Raw genomic sequence first — 20,829 nt, 5'->3', positions numbered from 1 at the left:
CCATCCGACCTTCAGTTAGCCATTCCGGGTGTCTCTCGTTAACTAGCAGCTGGTTCATTTGTGCTGCCAGACGCTCGTGGAGTGCAGACAGCTTCTTTAGCCAGTAGACGTGAACCATGTCGGGCCCTGGTGCTGTCCAACTCTTCATACTGGAGACCCTTTCTTGGATATCTGCCACTGTGATGGTTACTGGACCCTGTTCAGGGAGGTCGCTATGGTCTGCCCTCAGATCCACTAGCCACTGAGCATTGCCGTTATGGGTTGCGTCCTTCTCCCATATGCTCTTCCAGTATTGCTCCGTCTCCAGCCTTGGTGGTGCTGTTCTCTTATTATTATTGTTCCCTTGCCACTGAGAGTACACCTTTGCTGGTTCTGTGGAGAACAGCTGGTTTATTCTCCTGCCTTCTATCTCTCTGGTGTACCTCCTCAAGCGGCTGGCCAAGGCTGTGAGTCTTTGCTTGGCAGTTTCCAAGGCCTCAGGTATGGACAGCTTGCTGTATTTCTTATGCACCTTCTTTGTCGCACCTTTCTGCAACTCCGTTAGTTGGCTAACCTCCCTCCGTGCTACTTTGATCTTGCCCTCTAGCCTCCTTCTCCATGGAGGGTACTGCCTCTTGTTGCTGTTCAACTTGTAGCCAAGCATCTCACTGATCACTGCTGCCGTTTTGTAGATCAGCTTGTTAGTGTCGGTAATCGTGGTTGTAGGTATTGTGTGTGTGTGTGTGTGTGTGTGTGTGTGTGTGTGTGTGTGTGTGTGTGTATATATGTGTGTATATATATATATATATATATATATATATATATATATATATATATATATATATATATATATATATATATATATATATATATATATATACATGCTAAACTTTACCTCTCACTAATTGCTGTATCAGTATTCATTTTGACATTTTCTGGATACTCTGAATTTTCCCTACTTCTATCTTTTAATGCTTCTGTCTTTCATTTAATCTAATTTGTTTTAATGACTTACTGGTTTTGTTATCATTAACTGTTTATTGTGTTATTGTGAAGCACTTTGGTATACCCTTGGTTTTAAATGTGCTATACAAATAAACCTGTATTGTATTGTATATTAAGAAGTATACGAGATCAAAATGGGAGACGCCTCTTAGGGTGGTTGAGAATAACTGAGCTAAGATCCTGTGGGACTTCCAGATACAGATGGACAAAATGGTGGCTAACCAACCGGACATAGTAGTGATAGACAAGCAGAAGAAGAGGGCTGTAGTGATAGACGTAGTGATACCGAATGACAGCAACATCAGGAAGAAGGAACACGAGAAGCTGAAGTTGTACCAAAGGCTCAGAGAAGAGCTCGAGAAGATGTGGAGGGTGAAGGCAACAGTGGTCCCCGTGGTAATTGGAGCACAAGGTGCAGTGACTCCCAAGCCAGGCGAGTGGCTCCAGCAGATCTCAGGAACAACATCTGCGATCTCTGTCCAGAAGAGCGCAGTCCTAGGAACAGCTAAGATACTGCACAGGACCCTCAAGCTCCAAGTGCTCTGGTAGGATCCAAGCTTGAAGGAAATAAGAACAGGGCCCTGTTGGAATGCTACTCCGTTTCCAGCAGAAGAGGTTACTTGACTAGGATGTGGGACCTATGGAACCTTCGATACCCAGCAGACTGACAGAGAAACAACTAATAGCTTGGTGTTCCAACATTGAGTAGAAGGAACTGCTTTCACAGCTAGAGATCCATAAGGTATATAGCACAAATGCTATGGCAAGGGAGAGCCAGGACAACAAGTCAGGCGGGAGATATTACCTCCACCCGAGATTGAGTACCAGGCCCCAAGTACGATGGAAGAAGGAGCACTGAGTGCGAGCGTAGCTGACCAGAACGAGAGGATCATGGTGAAACTGGAAACCTGGACCCTCTGTAGTTGGTTACCAAGACTACATGAAGTACCCTCTGAAAGTCTACTAGAAGATGTGAATGCAGCACTAAGGAAAATTCCTACTGCAAACAGCAAGCTGCCCATATCTGACGCCTTAGAAACTGCCAAGCAAATACTCACAGCCTTGGCTAACCACTTGAAAAGGTATAGCAGAGAGGTAGAAGGCAGGAGAATAAACCAGCTGTTCTGCACGGACACATCCAAGGTGTACTCTCAATAGCAAGGGAACAATATAAGAACAGCGTCACCAAGGCTGGAGACGGAGCAGTATTGGAAGAGCATATGGGAGAAGGATGCAACCTAAAAGAACAATGATCAGTGGCAAGTGGATCTAAGAGCAGTATGAAAAAAAAACAAAAACGCTTGGACACCGCTAGCATAATTGACAGGTTTTTGACGGGGCTTCCACACAAACGCAAAGCAGGAGATGAAGCATCGCCAAATATGTTTCCAAACCAACCAGCGCGAACATTTTTCTTGTAAAACAAAGGGGGGCCTAGCAAAAAAAGTTTGAGAACCACTGTATTAGAGGAACTTAAGCAATGCCACTCCCTAAAAAGCTAAGAACAAATAAATACTGCATATTTAAAAAAAACCTTTTAGAAGTGAGTTTGCTTTAGAATGAGGTCTTCCCAGACATAACGCTATTTGACCATGCTAATGTTTTATGACCACACACACTTACACTGACACACACAGTAGTTTAGCCCCTAATGAACAATTAGAGATAAGAGGCTGGGCTTTTAGTGCTAATGTAGCCAAGGTAGGGTAATGTGATGCCTTTGGGTTGATAACACTCTGTGGGTGTGTGTTTTCTGGTGTGTGCAAATGCATGCGTGTGGTCTAAAAACTGCCCAGGCTGAGAAACAATCATAGGGAAAAAAAAAGCTGCATTAAAGTCCAGTAGAAAAAAAAAGAATTATTAATCAATCCAACAAAACTGTCTTTCATACTTTTCAGTGTTTCAGCAAAGTAAATGAGTTGTGCTGTGTCTATAACAGTTTTGATGTTTAATTCATAGTCTGCTGACTTTTTTCCTTTTAATTACACTGTGATCCCTATATGCAAAATCTTTAAGAAATAATTAAAGATAACGAAGAGAATAAAAAAAGGACAAAGAGGACTGGCTGGAAAAGGAAAAGAAGAAGATAATGTTAATAATGCTCAGTATTAAGCAGTAGACACAAAGTTGGAAGGGTGGAGTCAAGGGCAAGCTTAGAGAAGCAGTGTACTGAATAGGAGGGAGGCAGGCAGGCTAATGTAATCAAATGCCATTGATTTAGTTATAGCTATAACAGCTTCAGTGCTGCTAAATGCAGCGTCTAAATGTGCATCTGGATATACTGCAGAGAAATCTTGGAGGAAAATCTTTTACATTATGTTACTGATGTTTATCATATTCAGATTCTAAAATCAGCTCAAATTTGTATACATATATATATATATATATATATATATATATATATATATATATATATATATATATAAACATTTGAGCTGATTTTAGATATATATGTATGTATATGTATCCAAATTGGATACGTACTACCAAATTAGTGCTCAGATGCAGAAGTAAAGAGATGGATGATGGTTGCTTAAAAGAAAATGTAATGGTGTTATGAACTGCACTGATAAAGACCTGTGATGAACAGATGCTTGAGAGTCTGCTGACTAATCTTATAGAATGACTGCCCTCTGGAGGACATCGGCACACATTACTGCATTGAAATAATCTAGTCTCTCTGCACCATAGTTTGTGCTTGGTCTTCATTCTAACAGCTCTCTCTGGTCCTCTTTTGTCTTTTCCTTCTACTTCCCTTCACCCCAACTGGTTCTGTATTAGATTTCACCTGTCTGTAAGCCTGGATCTACAGGAGATTTATTTCTGCTAAAAGTTTTTTTGTTGTCCTGCAGTGTCATCAAGTTGTTGGTCATAAGGGAATGTTGGGTTTCTATTGCAGAACTACTTTTTAAAGCTGAAACAACTAAAAATTTCCATTAAAACGAATAAATTATCGGCCAAAGTGACGGGCTTTGGTGACACAGGCATGGATGGATTACTGTGACTGTGGGTCTTAAACACAAACTTGCCATGGGTCCTTGTTATCTACACATGCAAATACCAGGCACAACATATGCCCTTGTCAAAAGACAGTTTTATTGCACGTAACAAGGCAACTTACATCCACATTTATCTTGTATTTGTTGACATGTTAAATTACTGCTATTATGACTACTGCTACATATAACTCGTGCAGGACAATTTACCCCGAGGCACCAACAGGAAGCTTTCAATAGTCTTAACTGTGTAAGTCAGTAAAATGTTAAATGCAATCCAAAATCAAGCACTAAAGGTGATGACAAAGGACACAGATGGCATAGTACTAGCAGTGCTGCTCTATTGCTAATGCTTGTTTCAAAGCTAAAGTCCATCCATCCATCCATTCGCTTCCGCTCATCCTTTTCAGGGTCGCCGGGGCGCTGGAGCCTATCCCAGCTGTCATAGGGCGAGAGGCGGGGTACACCCTGGACAGGTCGCCAGTCTGTCGCAGGGCTTCAAAGCTAAAGTCCTCCTGTTTATTTTGATACATTTTTTGAAAATCCCTTATATTAAAAAAATAAAGCAATGATGATGCACACAACTTAAGGTAAAAGCCACTGGCTCCAAGGTATGTTCCCAGTTTGCACAAACAGCAGTCTGTCCATAGAAGCAGTCTGTATTATGTTCCAGTTATACAGAATAACTGGAACACCGTATGGGATTGCACGGCTTCAGTAACAAGTTAAGATGAGAGCTTTATTTCCCTTCTGGACATTGTAAAAATTGTTAGACGTACTTACACAGGATTGTGTGTCAGTGTTTTGGATTATTTTATCATCAAAGTCATCCATGTCCACAGATGTTGTCTCTGTCTGCAAACGGAAGGCACAACTAACATGCAGCATCAAACTATTCAGCCATGCATTTAGCTTGCCTCAGCTATCAGTTAAGTATGAATGGCCTATAAGTATGATGCTAAAGGTTAGTTTGTAAATTACTTCACACTATTATTTTTCTAATGATACTTGTATAAATAATTAAATGCAAAAACTAAGGGCAGAATTATAATGATGTCCATGCTGTTTTCTTATTTAATAATTCAGACATACTTCCTGCACACATACAGCATATTGCCCAGGAATGAGTCTCACCTTGGATTTCCTCCTGTTGAACTGGAAGATACCCAGGAGGCCTTTTTTTTCTGGTCTGTCCAAACTGCCAGTACTGGAGCGAACAAAGTCTAAAAAAGTAAAACAAGAGCAGGAGGAAAGTAATGTAAGCACCTTATAATTAAAGAAAGGGAGGAAAGAAAAAGGGAAAGACATGGTTTTTTCTGCATGCAAAGGTTAACGAAAAGGTTAACATATGGTTAACAGAAAAAAATAGTTTTTTTTTTAACAGTCAGTCAACTCTAAATATTACTCCAAACAGATACCTTTGTTTTAAAAGCAATAAATTAACCTTCCAGTTTTGCTCAGAAGAGGGAGCTGCAGCTTTGCTTTTCCTCAGGTTCACCTCTACCCAACTTTTATGATCAGCTAAGCAGTAAGTAAGAATGTGTCGTGATAAAACTACAGACTCAAGGACTGAGAGGGAAGGTAAACTAACTATCAAACATTTAAGGGCTAATACTCATGATTTGGGTTCTGAAACGAGGCAGAAGCAAGCCAATTTATTAATAAAGCCTTTAAAAATTGAAGGCATTGATGTTCACGCAGGTTAAAAAAAAGTACATAAAGCAACAAATGATTTCTTTTAATATGGCTGGTTAATGGTTAATATCCAATGCAGCAACAATGCAGGGTTAATAAGCAAGCAGCGATACATTGGGTTAAACAACCACATGTATTTGAATGGTGCCAACGCTAAGACACACAATATATACGTCTAATACCTGTGTAGTTAAGTGCAGGGGCAGAAGCCATTTTAGGCTGGAAAGCTGTAAAACATGATAAAGTTTAAAAACACAAACGTCATTAATGGATAACTCATCTACATGACAGAGCGGCTGTGCTTGTGCTTTTGTGTCACAGCACAGCCGATGCGCTACGTAACTACTGATTCACAAGAGGAAGTCATTTGTATAATTGCCTCATAATAATGAAAGTAAACTACATTACTACTATGTTCAAAAGGGTAGGACTGTGTAAAAAGTAACTGAAAACATGACGCGGTGATTTGGAAAGGATTCGAACCCTACAATTTACCAAAAACCTTTTAGCATACCAAATGCTGAGAAAGAAACATTTAAAGGGAAACTGGGTGGCCTTGTTGATTACCAAAATCTTGCACAAGAGTGCTTGACCATAAAAGTGACATAATGTTCTACTGTTCCCTTGTCACATCACTTAAGTGATAAAATACACGTTTTTACTGTGAGATCACAAGAGAACCTTTAACTATAAATACCAGTGGGTGTGGATAATCGCGCAGTAAACAACCATAACTTCATACTACATGAATTATGTATTAATACAAAGGCCGTACATGATTCATAAAAGCTCGCTATTTCAGCCGTTGTATGGACAGGATAACAGCAGATACTGTGAGACAATAGCAGGGCAAGCCAAAGCACACACCAGTATCCACGCTAACATCCTTTGTCTGCTTAAATTTCACATCATCATCTTAAGTGTTACATCCTATGTTTACCAGATAGTTTTATTCAGCAGAGCAAAGCATTATTTTATCTTTTAAAAAGTTAATACAATTTTGAATATATGTACAGACACTTGCTTTAAAGTGACTGGAGTTAGAGGTGAAATGTGTAAGATTTAGGTATGTGCTTAACAAGTCCCCTAGAATTTTGAACGCTCTTTTTCTACAACAGCAGTCACCTAATGTTATTATGCGACCTGCAAAAAACTGGGGCTACAGCACAGACAGAGGGCTCCAACCCTCTTTCTCTCTGTTTTAGACATAGTGCATTTGAGCAAGGTGGAGAGCAAGCAGCTGACAGATGCAAAAATCAGCACGGCTGCACAGTACTTTGATGAAGAAAACGATGAGCAGTTGTACGTCTGTGGTGTCAGAGTAAAGTGGCATATAACCACGTAACCAAAGTGATGTGTAACCACATGCAGCACAGGAGCGTGAACGCTAACCTGGAAGGAAGGAGGGTTACCGGTGCTAGTACTGTAGACTTTAGCCACATTCAGGAAACTAATCTGGCAATCTGTGTCTGCTTAGATATATAAGATTTGCAACATTATAGATGGCACAGACATTTCAGCGACATCTAAAACAAAATACAATTATTAAGGAACCCGATTAAGAGTTTATCTAAACAATGTGAAAATTGAACAACTGAGATTTATTCTCAAAGACAGTTATAACAGATGTATCTACTGAATATAGGATGCTAACCCGTCTATGCTAACCTGTACCTACAGACAAAATAACAGAGGGGTAACTCGTCAGTAGTGCCTTAAACATATATTCTTTCAACTTCTGTGGTGGCAACAAGTCTTCCAGTTTGTGTAGAAACCTTTGGGAAATAATTTGGTAAACATAATTTCCTTAGGGATTAATAACGTATTCTGATTCTGAAAACAGACCTTAGCTCCATTTCTGTGAAACCTCTGTAAACTCCTAATAACTTTAAAGTCGCTCAAGTTCATTTTATCATTATCATTATTTATTTATTTTATTTATTATGACAGGTAGCTGACTGCTGTTACATTTACAGTCACAAGGTAGTACGTTCTTATCAACTCTTATCTTCCATTCACCTTTTCCCTCTGCGTTCCTCCCATACAAGCCCCAGATAAAATTTTGCCTGACCGACATGGTTCACCGATGGAAAAACAGAGAGGAAAAACCTTTTATTAAAAATCAAATCCAGAGAAAAAAAATGCCATCCTGTCTTCCTTCTCCTGTTTCCTGATCAATGTAGCCATTACAAAGACTGTAGCCATGTAAATATGGTTAGTGATATGTGTGTGATATGATATGTATATACGTTTGACTGTGAGATTGTGCAGCTTCTCCATTATAGCATTACACAGATTAATGAATAAATATTTCCACATTAAAAGAATCAAAAGAAAAAAGTATCATCGCTTAGGATCTGTATCATCTTGCGTGCTACTGGGAAAACAATACTAACAGAAATTTGACATATTTCACAAAGAGCAAAGAGAAATGAGGTCAGGCTTACCTAGCCTCTGATCATGTACGTAGAGATCTTTGATCCCGAGTTCTGCTAGAGTTTTGTCCAGCGGTAACTCTCGTTGGCTGATGCTATCCTTCAGCAGCAGGACACGTGTAGGGTCGAACTCACACTTGTCACAGATGACTGGTATCAGAGCCTGGAGCGATATCAAGGGGTTCACCCGTACTACGGCCTTCTGGTTGCCATGATAGTTCACCATCAATCGCACAGTTTTCTGATACACAGAGGGGAAAATGATGGAGAAAATTAGACACGCAAACAGCTGGATGACATTAAGAGCTAATCAAGGATGAATCATCAAGTCAAGAAAAAGGATGATGTAGTTAAGGGAAAAAATACAACAAAGTTAACTGACTGATAAAATATGCTAGCCTAAAAGACATACTTAACTAATATTTATACATATATATATAAATATATTTATATATAGTCATATTTCTGATTGATGTACAATAGCATATTTTGGTTTAAAAATATAAAAAGTAGAGGAGAACACACAGAGGATGACACTGCAATAATAAAGAAAAAGAAATAACAATAAAAGAAAGCACAATTCTACCACAGTACTATTGGCAGCCTCTTTCGTGAATGTACCAAGCTTATCAGCAAATTGTGGAAGAGGTGCTAAGTTGTTATAATTTACCCATTATATATGAAAATGTTCAGGTTGATGGTCATAGGTTTTCCAAAATAAACAGTATTTTAAGCCTGTGACATGGGTATATTTTAATGTTTCTGCTAATATGGTCACTAGATACATGGTTGAAATACTCGAGACTATCGGAAGGTTAAATGGAGACAAAAATACATTTCCCATCTTTGTGACTGAAGCAATTTTTCCTAACCAAGAATAATCAAATTAGCAACCAAAACAGGTAACTGATAGTATAATGTAATATTAAAATAAGGTGCAAAACTGACATATTTGTTACTGGTAGCCATTTCCGTGTAGTTTTTCTGGTGCATCGGGAAAGGACAAACAGTTTATTTATCGCTAACTATTGTTCAGTTAATCAATTTAGTTACATAATTTCCTAAAGGATTAATAAAGTATTGTGATTCCTTACTTCTGACAATTTTATAAGTACTACACTAATTTTAAATGTTTGCATTTTACTGAATTTTGTTTCTAACATTTTGAACACCCCATTCATATCAACAAAAAACATTTCAATAGCAGTGTGAACGATATCTTCCATAACCGTAGACTTTATTCCTGGGCTAACATATTAGACTACTGGGTGGATCCAATACACTGGCAATCGAAACAAGCTATTTAATTTGAGCTGTTGAAATTGGTTACATAATGAGAAGATGTGAGATAAAACAGAGAAGACCAATGACTGACAGTGCTGTCTGAAACAGTGTCAGCCTCTGGCCTATGGCCAGGTGGGGTCAAAGGGAGAGAGAGCAGCCAGTGAGTCCTGAGAAGAGCAGAGAAATAATGCATGGTAACTAAAGGTAAGGTACTCATCAAATATTCAAACGGTAGGAGGAGAGTGAAGGCGAAGACAAGAAAAGGCAGAGAGAAAGAGATTGATGCTGAATAGAATAAAACATCCAGACAGACAGTAAGGCAGAAAAAGCACACTAGACTTAAAATCAGTTTATAAACTCCAATAAGGGACTTGCTGGCCAGTTTAATACCAACCAGCTTCCTACCTTAGAAATGGCCCTTACAGGATTCACTGGCCATGCTTTCTGCCAGTGGTCAGTGATAAAAGGCAGAGAGGGACAGGCATTACATAAGACTTGCAGTGAATGCAAATTTGATTTGTAAAAACATGAGATAACCCTTTGTGCAATCAAAACAACACAAATCCAAGCCAGGCATAAAAAAGAAAACATTTGCAGGTTTTAAATATGCTGTAACAGTATAGTCCAACATATAAAGCACATATGACAAAAGAGGAGGTGGCTCAAGGTGTCAGGATCCACTGCAACTCACCTCTGGCACTTTGGGTGCTGGTCTGCGCGCCACTTTCTCCTCCAACACTTTTTCCTTGATAAGCACACAGGCCACGTTAAGGGAGCCCAACAGTGCGTTGGGCTTGAAGCCCAAAGACCGGCCCTCAGGAGACAGAACCTCCAAAGTGTGCAGAGCTGGATTCAGGTGGTAGCGACTACACAGCTCGACCAGCAGATCCATCAGTGCTTTACTGAGAGGGAAAGAGAGAGATAATAGGAGTGAGAGGGAAAGTGTGTGTGTGTATGTGTGTGTGAGTGTGTGTGTTTAAGAAAGAAATGCAGAAGGAGATGAGAAGAGAAGAAAGGGAGGCAGGACAAAAGCTAGGGTTACAAAGTCTTCGAAGCTTAGCTGAAGTAAAGAGAACGGAATGAAACAATGCCACACTCTCACTTGATGCACTTCAATGAAACAATGGGTGGTATTTTGATCTAAGCCATTTCCACAGACAAAATACAGATACAATGACAGCAGCAGTGATTTAAATATGAACATCAAAACATTGCCTTCATCTTAATTCTTTCTGTACAAATATTTTTCATTCATTTGAGGTTGATTGTATATTAGTAGCACCTTTTTCTGAGAATGTTCTTATCCATTTTAAACCCCTACAAAAATTCAAACTCTGACTGAAAAATAACACACTGTATGTGAAGTAGAACTAAAACCTGAGCGCGTCCATATGCTCTATAAAAGGTAAGGTGGTTGCTGAAGATTTCACCTGTGCAGTCCATCTAAGAGTCTTTACAAAAAAGGTAGTGACAAAGCACTGGGCATAAAAAATAATACCTCTGTCATTCACTTATGCCCATTGCTTTGTGTGCCTGTTTGGATTGCGGTGCTCATGTGGAGGCCTATAGTACTACTTGTCAATCCTCACATAAAGAAACCTAGAAACAGTCTCCAATGTTTTCTGGGAACAGAGATCAGATGACAGAACTGAGAGAGATACTGCTACAAAGAGCACCATTGACAATCACTAACACATGGATGCAGACTGCAACTAAAACCAAAAACAGACCCAGTGTCTGGTGTGCTTCTCGAGATTCATTTCATACAAAACATGCCAAAACATAATGACTATCTCTAAGTATTTACTCTATTTTTTTCTATGTATTTACTCTAGCACTGAATATATACCTCCCTGGTTCACATAGGGTCATTTTTAACCATGTTATGGTCAAGCATTACTAAGCTGTAGTTTCAAGTACCTATCGTAGATATTTAAAGTGTGACAAATTACATTACGAGGGTGCACAGGGCATGTAGATCATTCATGAAGTGTGACACTGCGGTCATAAAAATAATATATTAGGTGTAATAATAATATTAATAGGAGCATGACAACAAAAACACACAACCAGATAATAACTAAATAAGTAACTAACTGCCTAAGCAACAGTATTAATTCAGTAATAACATATACTATCATGCCTGCATTGTAAATGCCTAGTGCAATATCTGCACCACATTTTTCACTATTTTTAAATCCTACAAAATAAACCTGCTCGTGGTGATTGATTATAGCAAATATCCTAAAGCTTGTTTTATTTTGTCAATAGTGAGATCATGTTTATTTAACATGACTACTCGACTTTTGTAAAATAAGTTTGTGCTTTAAGAGAGCAGCAAAGGTGCGTCAACTAGAGCAAAGCCTCTGAGAGTTTCTGAGTCCTTTGTGAGGCACAACTTCCCTTAATCACAGGATTAATAAGGCAGGAATGAAAGTAAAAAAACAAACAAAGACTGGAACTTTACATTGATAACTGAAGTTTATGAGATCAGAAGAATGCAAAGATATGCCATATCTTTATTCAACCACTGTTTCGCTTATTTTAAAAGTAGAGAATTACGTCATCTCTGGTATAGTCATGACTGGAATGTGTTTAGATGAGACAGTCTGTCTTTTAAGTTCACAAAACATAAAACTAAAAAGTCCCAAGCCCATAACTATAAACAAGATAAAATTATATGTTGCAATGTGCTGGCACATTCCTGTATGTGCTATTTTTAGTCCTTGAATTTAATCACTAACTAACTATCACTATAGAATATAACAGGTGATATAAGTCTATGAGGAGTCTGCACTTTGACCTTAGGGTGGAGATAGTGAATGAGCCTTTGTATGAATGATTTGTGTTTACCCCTTTGTCATTGTCATAGTTTGCCGAGGCAAACTGCGTGGCGTGCGAAGAGAGGACCCAGGTGCAGACATTCTCAAACTCAAACTTAACTGATGATGAACTGTTTATTAAAGCAGGCAGAACAGTACAAAATAAAAGGGTGAAAACAATGCAAACTAAGCAATAACCTAAACTGGGGTTTAGGTTGAAGAACATGAAGAACCCTGGCAAGTAGAAAACATAGGGAGCGTTTCCCTATGTTTTCTACTTGCCAGGGTTCTTCATGTTCACATGGCAATGTGGTGAGGAAAACCTGAAAGCAGGACATGGCAAGGGAAAACGCAGATGATCCGACAAAGACTGAATGAGAAGGCACAGACTAAATACACACAGGAGGCTAATGAGAGAAGTGGGAACACATGGGGGAAACAGCTGACACACATGAACATAACGACGTCACAGTGGAAGAGTAATACTAGACACAGGAACACAAGACCTCTTCAAAATAAAACAGGAAACATAAGACGCAGACATGACAACCTGAACTTGACAACGTAAGACACAGACATGAAACACATGAAGGGCAAGGGAGACTTAACAGGGGTGGAAGACACAAGGGGAATCTAATAACAAAGATCTAGAACAACCTAGGCATGATAAAAAATGAACTTAGAAAACCTGAAGAGCTTAAACATATACTAAAACTCAAAACGCTGGGTCAAAAGACCCAGGACCGTGACAGTCATAGCAACAGGTTCTGATGTTTTAAGCAGCATTGATCATAATATGACCATCTTCTATTAAACATAGAAGGTCATACAAGGTCTTACCTTCATAGTGTCATAACAACCCGTGGTTTGTACAATATTTAAAAGTGGAATGGGGGGCAGAGCCTTCAGCTTTCAGGCCCCTCTTCTATTATACTAGTTTTGCATGTTAGAAAGCCTCTATGACAATAATATGATACATAGTTTTTCTGGTGATGAGCATACAGAGGCATCTGATGGTGATACATTCTCTATAGTTATTAAAAGAGTCTCTTGTTGTTTTATACAAGATAGACATCCCCAGTTTTCTGCCCTAGAGACAATTGCCTCATTAGGGACAGAGAGCACTAGCAGGTCAGCCACTGACTCTCTGGGACAAAAAGCTTGTGTTGGAAATTGGAATGGAACCCCCCAACGAGGCCCCGCTGGCACAGCGAACAAAACATGCACAGGAGCAACAAACATACAGTTTTTCTGGTGACTGAATGAAGATCAACCTATAGAATCATATCGCAGAACTAACAATAAACTAAGGTTAGATTCGATTTGTATTTCCAGATATAAATAATAAAATAGCTACAGATATATGAAGATTTTATAGTCAAATAATATGAGATTAATGGGCAAAACTTTTGGTCATGACACATGTGACAATAAAATGAACAAATCAAAACTATGTTTGATATGTGCTTGTGTGGGCCTGTTTTTCTCACCTTCCATCCTCAGTCACATAAATCTGGTTGCCCTGTGGCAGGGTTAACTGTAAATCCACTGTGGCCCTCAGGATGTTCTCCTTGGCCTCCATGCCTGATGTCCCTCCCCCATCAGGTGTAGTGGTTCTGAAGATATGGCGTGGAGCGGGTTGAGGGGCCGGTGGTGGAGGTGGGGCATGGGCCTTCATCCTCCTTCTTGGTGATGAAAGTTGGAGAGATACACAAATAAGAATATTTTTTCTTTTTCAGGCCATCCTTTTCATATGATACAATACTTTAAAATTTCCTAATGACATATTTATTTTTATACAAACAAATTATATATTATAAATGTCTGTTTCCTCTGAATCATTACTGGTTTTTTTTCTGAAGTTCAGTCAGTTGCACAACATGACAGCCTATGAATACAAACCACTGCTACCACATCAGGGGCAGCCGGAATACTAATGTTGACTTTTTTTCTATCTTTCTGTTTCTGATTATGACATAACCTTCCCTTCATTTAGATTACATAACAAACTACAGACACGCCAAGATGATTATTTTGGTTATCAAGATCTCTGAGCCTTTTGGAGCTGTTTAATCTATCTGGTCTATTGCCTCTTTAATATCACTCCTACACTCCTACAATCAATGCCTGCTATCAAACAGCTTTCCAAAGGCAAATTAACATCTTTGCTTTGACAGAAACAACACCCCTCATTAGGGCTGGGCTATATCATACCGTTCACGGTAATACCGGTATTAATGTTGGGCAATGATAAGAAAATGAAATATCGTGATAGAATATGGGTAAAACGCGCATGCGCAGTGCCTACGTTTACATACGCACATGGCGGTGACGTAGAATGAGAAAAGCGAAAACAGATCGTTAAATGAAACGGATGAACCAGAACTGGTTTGTAAAAATGCTGCAACTTCAGTGGTGTGGAACTGGTTTAGTTTTCGTCCGTCAGATACACAACAAAGCACTGTTTTTGCTAGAACATGCTAGCGTGCCGTCGTTATTACCGTGTTGTTTGGACAATACGACACACTTAAAATCAATCCTTTGATTTTTCTGAAAATCGACAGTGCCCCTTATAATCCCGTGTGCCTTATGTATGAATTCTGGTTGTGTTTACTGACCTCTAAACGATTTTATGTACACGGCGCTCGAAAATCTGTCAAATGTTTTAGTACGACTTTGCTAAGCTACGAAGCCGCACCGCTTGATGGATTGTCGGAGCATTACGGCATCGTAGGCAGGAGCCTCGCGGAGTGATACTGTGCTTCAACATAATATTACCGTATTGTGTGTGTATAACCTCTTTTTAAGTTTTGTGGATATTATACATGGTTATGCTGAGGATATGTCGGCCAGTTTCCACTGGAAATGCCTTTTGATTAAACTGTCAGCAAGGAATTTGCACTGTTACATTTTTATATAACTTTAATGCACATAAAAAACAGCTGGTTGTTTATGTGAAAATACATTGATGGGTTTTTGGTTTTTTTGCACTAATAAAGTTGTGGAGTTGTAAAGTATTTTGTCTGGTGTCAATTATATCGTCAGTTATATTGTTATCGTAAATTTTCAAATGTATATCGTGATAAATATTTTTGGTCATATCGCCCTGCTCTACCCCTCATTCATTTTCATTCCACCCCTGAGGAGAATCTATAAACATATCTGAACATATGAATCAACAATGTTATAAACAGTAATACAAAATACAAAATTGGGCTGACAGAACTGTAGCAGCGTTGAGAAAATTAGAAATTCTATTGGGGGGTTTTTTCTTAACAGAAATAAAGGAAGCCATAAAGTACTGAATGAGCCAGGGTGCAGACCACGCATCATTGAATCTCTTTAAAATACTTTTATGAAAATCACAAATTAAAAAAACAAACGCAGATGCAAAACATACTCCAGCCACACAGCTCCTCATGAGCACTGTGACAGATGTCAATGACAAGCTCCTTCTTGTGTGTTTGACCTCGGCTAAACATAAACTGTACTTGCCCTGACACACACAGCTGATTAGACAGAAATGAAACAGTTCATTCTCTCAGCAATGACAAGTGCCATATGATTAAGCACACACTCACTCTCTCAAGTATTAGCCTTGGATAAGAAAAGAAAAAACATCCCACTCACATCAAAAACAGTCCTTGTGCTGATTAAGTGTTCCGAACGTGTTATATATCAGACTGTTTAACTCTCGTAAGGATTCGGGAGACACCCCGAAGAATCAGTGTAAGCATTTAATTGTAGACTCCGAAGTTGTTCAATCCAGTATTCTCGACGTTATCCCTGCCCAGTTTAAAGACAGCAAAATGAAGGACGTTTGCACATGGACATAGCACAGTGAGTGGACTCTAACCTGGCTAAAGTTAACCATTAACAGCTACGTCACATATCAACTAACTCGCGCCCAAAGGGCTCATAGAGTCATTGACTCATTATCCAGTGCAGTGAGAATGTTTCACTTTTTGGAATCACAGTGCACGTCATTTCTAATTATTGACTAGAAAATCTCTGACTATATACGCACCTAAAACTGTGTGTAGTGATGAAAGAGCAGACTTACAGACCTGTAACTGTGAGAGACTTTTTGCATTTTCCTGTTAAGTCTGAGTCTTTTAAGGTAAACAGCACAGGGCTCTGTGGAACTGTGGGACTGGGTCCTGGCCAGGCTTAACACAGGCAGCTAGTATCCTCCTCTCTCTTTCGCTTGCTGTTTGTCTCACCGTAACATTTCCCTTTCCCTCTCTCTCTCTCGCTTTTCCTCGCTCAAACATGTACAAAGACTCCTTTAGAAGAAGCCTAGTCTCCCACAGAGTTAGAATGAGCGTAAACAGAGAGAAAGAGTGGGAAAGTAAAGAAGCACCAAGGAACGCAACGCAAAAGGAAACCCAGCTCTGGCACAGGGGGGCAGTAAGTGCTGCTGAAGAGACTAAGTTACAATGCTCACACACACCTGCACACACAGAAAAGGTTACTAATGGATAGTTCATTTTACTTGACAAAACAGCATTAACAAGGATGGATTTCTTTTGCTGGCCTCTATTAAAATTCTTTTAAAAAATTCGTCCACAATACTTTCTGCACAGGAGTACACATCAGTTTCCCTTCTAATAAAAAGAAGTCTATAGCAATGTATTCACATATATAAAATAATTATTGGTTTATACAGCAATGTCAGAAGTTTTTAACCCTCAGCATCAGCCGGGCTCCAGTCTACGGTGCATCTGAAATTAGAACATGTGGGCAGCTATAAAAACTTACCAGAAGGCACATAAATAAATATTTGAAAACATGCTTTACCTCTTCTATAACCTGAATATTACTATGCTCAATCTTGATCAAGACACTTGGGTTAAATCGTGACTGAATGTTAAGGCATGACTTTGTGTGGTGGCACACATATTACACTACAAAATGTAAACACTGCCAATGTGTACGTCAGAGTTAAGATTATTCCTGTTTGATAAAAAGATTGCATAATACTAAATACACACTGGAGACCACCTTCACTTTGTTTTTAAATAGGGGAGAAATAAAGGTTAGACAATGTATCATTTATCCTTATTTGTCAGGGAAACACTGAGTAAATGGTCCCACGTTCCAAGATCTTATCAACCCAATATCCAAATATACTAGTGCATGACCCTAGTATATTATCCTCTATCAGAACCATCAAAACACATTTTTGAGTGGGTTGAGCAGGTGACCCATATGCCGAAAGGCTACTGCAGGATCCCTGGCACACTTCTTTATTTATCTGTTAAAAAAGGATTCTTTTACATTTAATTTATAAGAAAAAAACATTAAGCTTAATCTAGATAAAGCACAAAAAATATTTTTATGTTTTGTATGTCTTATCAGAATTAATCATTTATATTTCTTTCATGTATTTGTCCAGTAATCACACATTTGAAAAGTCAGACTTACGTTTTCACCTGATTACGCAATAGACACAGAGTGTGCAGCACACATCCGGGACACTCAGGTTCTCCCTCCACACATGCATCTAGTCAGCATACCCTTTGAGTGTCATGGTGTCCCCATGGCAACCTATATTTACACCACTTGACTGCAAAAGAAGGCAGATCTTAGTCCAGTAGCAGCTGTGGATTGGAGAGGCATGCACACCCAGGGTGAGTGACCCGGAGAAACACCAGTGAACAAGAGACAGAGTGTGGGAGACTGAAATTGGACATATGAGCCAAGTAAAGCATTTGTTTGCAGTTGCTAGTCACAAAACCTTCTAATTCAGCATATGTCTTGATGCTCATATTACTATCAATGTGCTTAACCCCCACCGCATCTCAATGTCAAGTCTGGAAATGCCAGCTTCATCCTCTATATTCACAGTCTCACCGCTGCCCCTCTCACTACAGCAAAGTGAAAATTACAAAGCATAGAGAAGCAAATGAAAAAATGTCAACATTTATTTTTGAACCTCTGATTTTCTTAACAGACATACAAACAAATGTGTTGCCATAATAATGGTCTAGGCTTGCAGGCAGCATACAATCATTAGCTCTCCTCAGACTGATAAATCATATCCGGTTTTACTGTCTCATTTGCCCAAATGCAAAATATTTCACTAAATTTGCATACAAGCTGTAACCTTATTACATATTATAAATAGCCCTGAATTTGCAAATAGTCTGAGGCTCCAGTGTTAATATTTTTAACTTGTATGAAACTTTAATTTACCTGATTATCAAGTCCTGACTTCTCCAAAAGAACCAAGTTAGGGCTCTGCAGAGTCTGATCAACATGTGTGCAGAGACCGTAATAACCCGTGGGAGATTAACAAAAAAAAAAAGAACACACACACCACACACACAACACCGCAGGTGCTAAATGATTTGTTACTCATGGGATCAATTAGGTTGCTTACACTCTTAAACAGTTAGCTAACGCAATAACCTCAGATGGAACCAGCAACCAGTAATCCACGGTTGTGGTCAAACTGTCTTTTTTTTTCTTAGAGGACGGACTGAAAGGACATGAGGTATCTAAAAGGCAGTCCTGCTTAAATTCTTTAAATGCTAATCAAAGCTGGTTCAGTGCTTGAGCACAGGATGTACCAGACCAGCTTTTACAAAAGGATAATACCATCCCACTGCATTAGCTACATTTAAAGGTTATCAATATTTTATAAATGTAACAATTATTTTCTACAGTTAGACTGGTGCTAATTTATATTTAAGTATGGACAAGAGCAACTATTCGTATTGTAACAACCTTTTTGTTTCGCTGCTATTTCTAGCATGTAAGGGAAACAATATTTTTTAAAAAGTTGATGTTTTTTATAGCCTGCATAAAACATGGCAAGAATGCACAGGACAAAATATTTACAGCTGTCTCTGAGTGATCTTTGGGACATCACAAATTCACCACAGCCTTTTGCATGTGCACGCGTTTAGCACTGCTAAAGTATTCGTCTGTCTCCTTTTGATTTTTGCTTCACGTCATTCCTTGACCTCATGGAAGACCTCAAGGAAAAAATGATTAGGACGTAGGATGTAATTTCACCAACGATTTAACCACAACCCAGAGTATTTATTTCACAACTAAAGAGAAAAATCCACCTACTGTGGATAGCACCACTACACATCAACCCTCTTTTTTGTATTCATCTCTTTTGACATATATAGTTATCATGTCTGCTTGTGACCAGTGACTAAGAGACATGCTGTAAACAGTTTAGCACAAAACATGTACCAAGACAACCACAATTCTCCAAATACAGGAACAGGAAGCTGACTTAACAGACTGTCTGCAGAGCTGGAAAAATCATGCCAGTTTTTTCCTTTTCTTATTTGGTCTTTTTTGAACATTTATTAACTGGCCTGTTCCCAAGGGCATTTCACTGTGTTCCAGCTACATTGTGGTAAAGCTCACGGGTGGCAAACAGACCAACAGAAGTAAGAGAACAAAAAAAAGACAATAAATGGTTAGTAAGAAAGAGAGAGAAGAGGGAATCTCAGGTGGCACAAAGCCTTGTGTCGAGGGGGAACAGGGGGAAAGGGAATAATAAGGGTGGAGCAAAGAGTGGAATGTAGAGGAACAACAGCAGGAAATAATAATTAGTTTATTCTCTATTCCCTAAGCTGCTGCTTGTTCAATTAGAGAGAACTCCTGCTGGAGTGACAGGAAGAAAAGAAGAAGCAAAAATTAAAAAATATAAATATATAACACAAATCAATGAAAAGCTTCAGAAAAGCTGAAAAGTGAAATATTATCACAGCATTTGTGGGGAGAAAGTACAAAAGCATTCATTCATAACTTTTGGCAGAAAGCCATGCCTTAAAGGAAGGTTTGCCAACGTGAAAAAAGACTGCATGCGCTCCCTTCTGATACCCTTTATGTGTTTAATAATAATAGCTTAAAAATGTCACATGTTGGTAAATTACTGATATGATTACAGGTTATTTCTTATCTTTCTCTGCAATGAAGGCAAAAGCAGGGAGAAACATTCCAAGGTTAAACATGTGCAAATCTATCACATTGAACACTCCTCTGCTTTATCACATCAGCTAGATGAATCCACCCAGCTTTAGTCACACACATGCAGTCCGTCTGTCTTCCTCTGTGACAAACACACATACCACAGAGACTAACATATGACAGCAGGCTTCCAGAAATAAATCTGAGCAGTGCATAACAGCTGCATAATACAGGCAGATACAGTGTACTGTAGATACTGTCAAATATACAAGCACTACTTTGTTGTAAGGTGTCTGCTAGTGCTTTTTTTGCAGGGGAGGGAGGGTGGGGGCAGAGGTTGACAAGTGGAAGAAAACAGAGTGGATAATGTAGTGAACCTAAGGATCACGATAGTTTATAAATAGGGCCAGTCTAGATGTCTGAAATGTCACTGATATAACGAAGCATTGTGCTGGAGTAACTATCTTATGAGCATAAGTGCTGCCTGATAGTGCGCTGCCCAAGGACCGATTAATTTCATCCTACTGTGCCTGGCCTTGTAAAATGCACTGTTGTTGTTAATTAAAGGAGTAGCACTTCCAGTTAATTTAATTAATAAGCTAACTACTTCACATAAAGATTATATGCCAGTCTTGTGCTTTTGAGCAAATATATTCCATCAGCGTGTGCTGAACA

The 20,829-nt window shown here is 38.9% G+C and overlaps 1 protein-coding gene across 8 annotated transcripts in view; it reads right to left on the bottom strand.

The window, feature by feature from the left end:
• cobl (cordon-bleu WH2 repeat protein) overlaps positions 1-20,829 on the bottom strand; it is a 67,604-nt gene that overhangs the window by 42,895 nt on the left and 3,880 nt on the right. For 3 of the 8 annotated variants that reach the window (XM_026185465.2, XM_080307813.1, XM_026185470.2), the window contains 6 exons: positions 13,707-13,901; positions 10,086-10,296; positions 8,123-8,351; positions 5,858-5,902; positions 5,115-5,203; positions 4,764-4,835 (listed from right to left, as the gene is read on the bottom strand). In XM_026185465.2, the coding sequence (XP_026041250.1) occupies positions 4,764-4,835; positions 5,115-5,203; positions 5,858-5,902; positions 8,123-8,351; positions 10,086-10,296; positions 13,707-13,901 (841 nt within the window). Of the gene's footprint in view, positions 1-4,763; positions 4,836-5,114; positions 5,204-5,857; positions 5,903-8,122; positions 8,352-10,085; positions 10,297-13,706; positions 13,902-15,846; positions 16,036-20,829 lie in introns of those variants that run through there. The other 5 variants (XM_026185467.2, XM_080307814.1, XM_026185469.2 and 2 more) reach the window with 5 other exon arrangements.

Source organism: Astatotilapia calliptera, chromosome 11, assembly GCF_964374335.1.
Source record: "Astatotilapia calliptera chromosome 11, fAstCal68.1, whole genome shotgun sequence".
Classification (NCBI taxonomy): Eukaryota; Metazoa; Chordata; class Actinopteri; order Cichliformes; family Cichlidae; genus Astatotilapia; species Astatotilapia calliptera.
The sequence above is the reverse complement of the archived record's forward strand: the minus strand, read 5'-3'. Positions and strand labels throughout refer to the sequence as shown.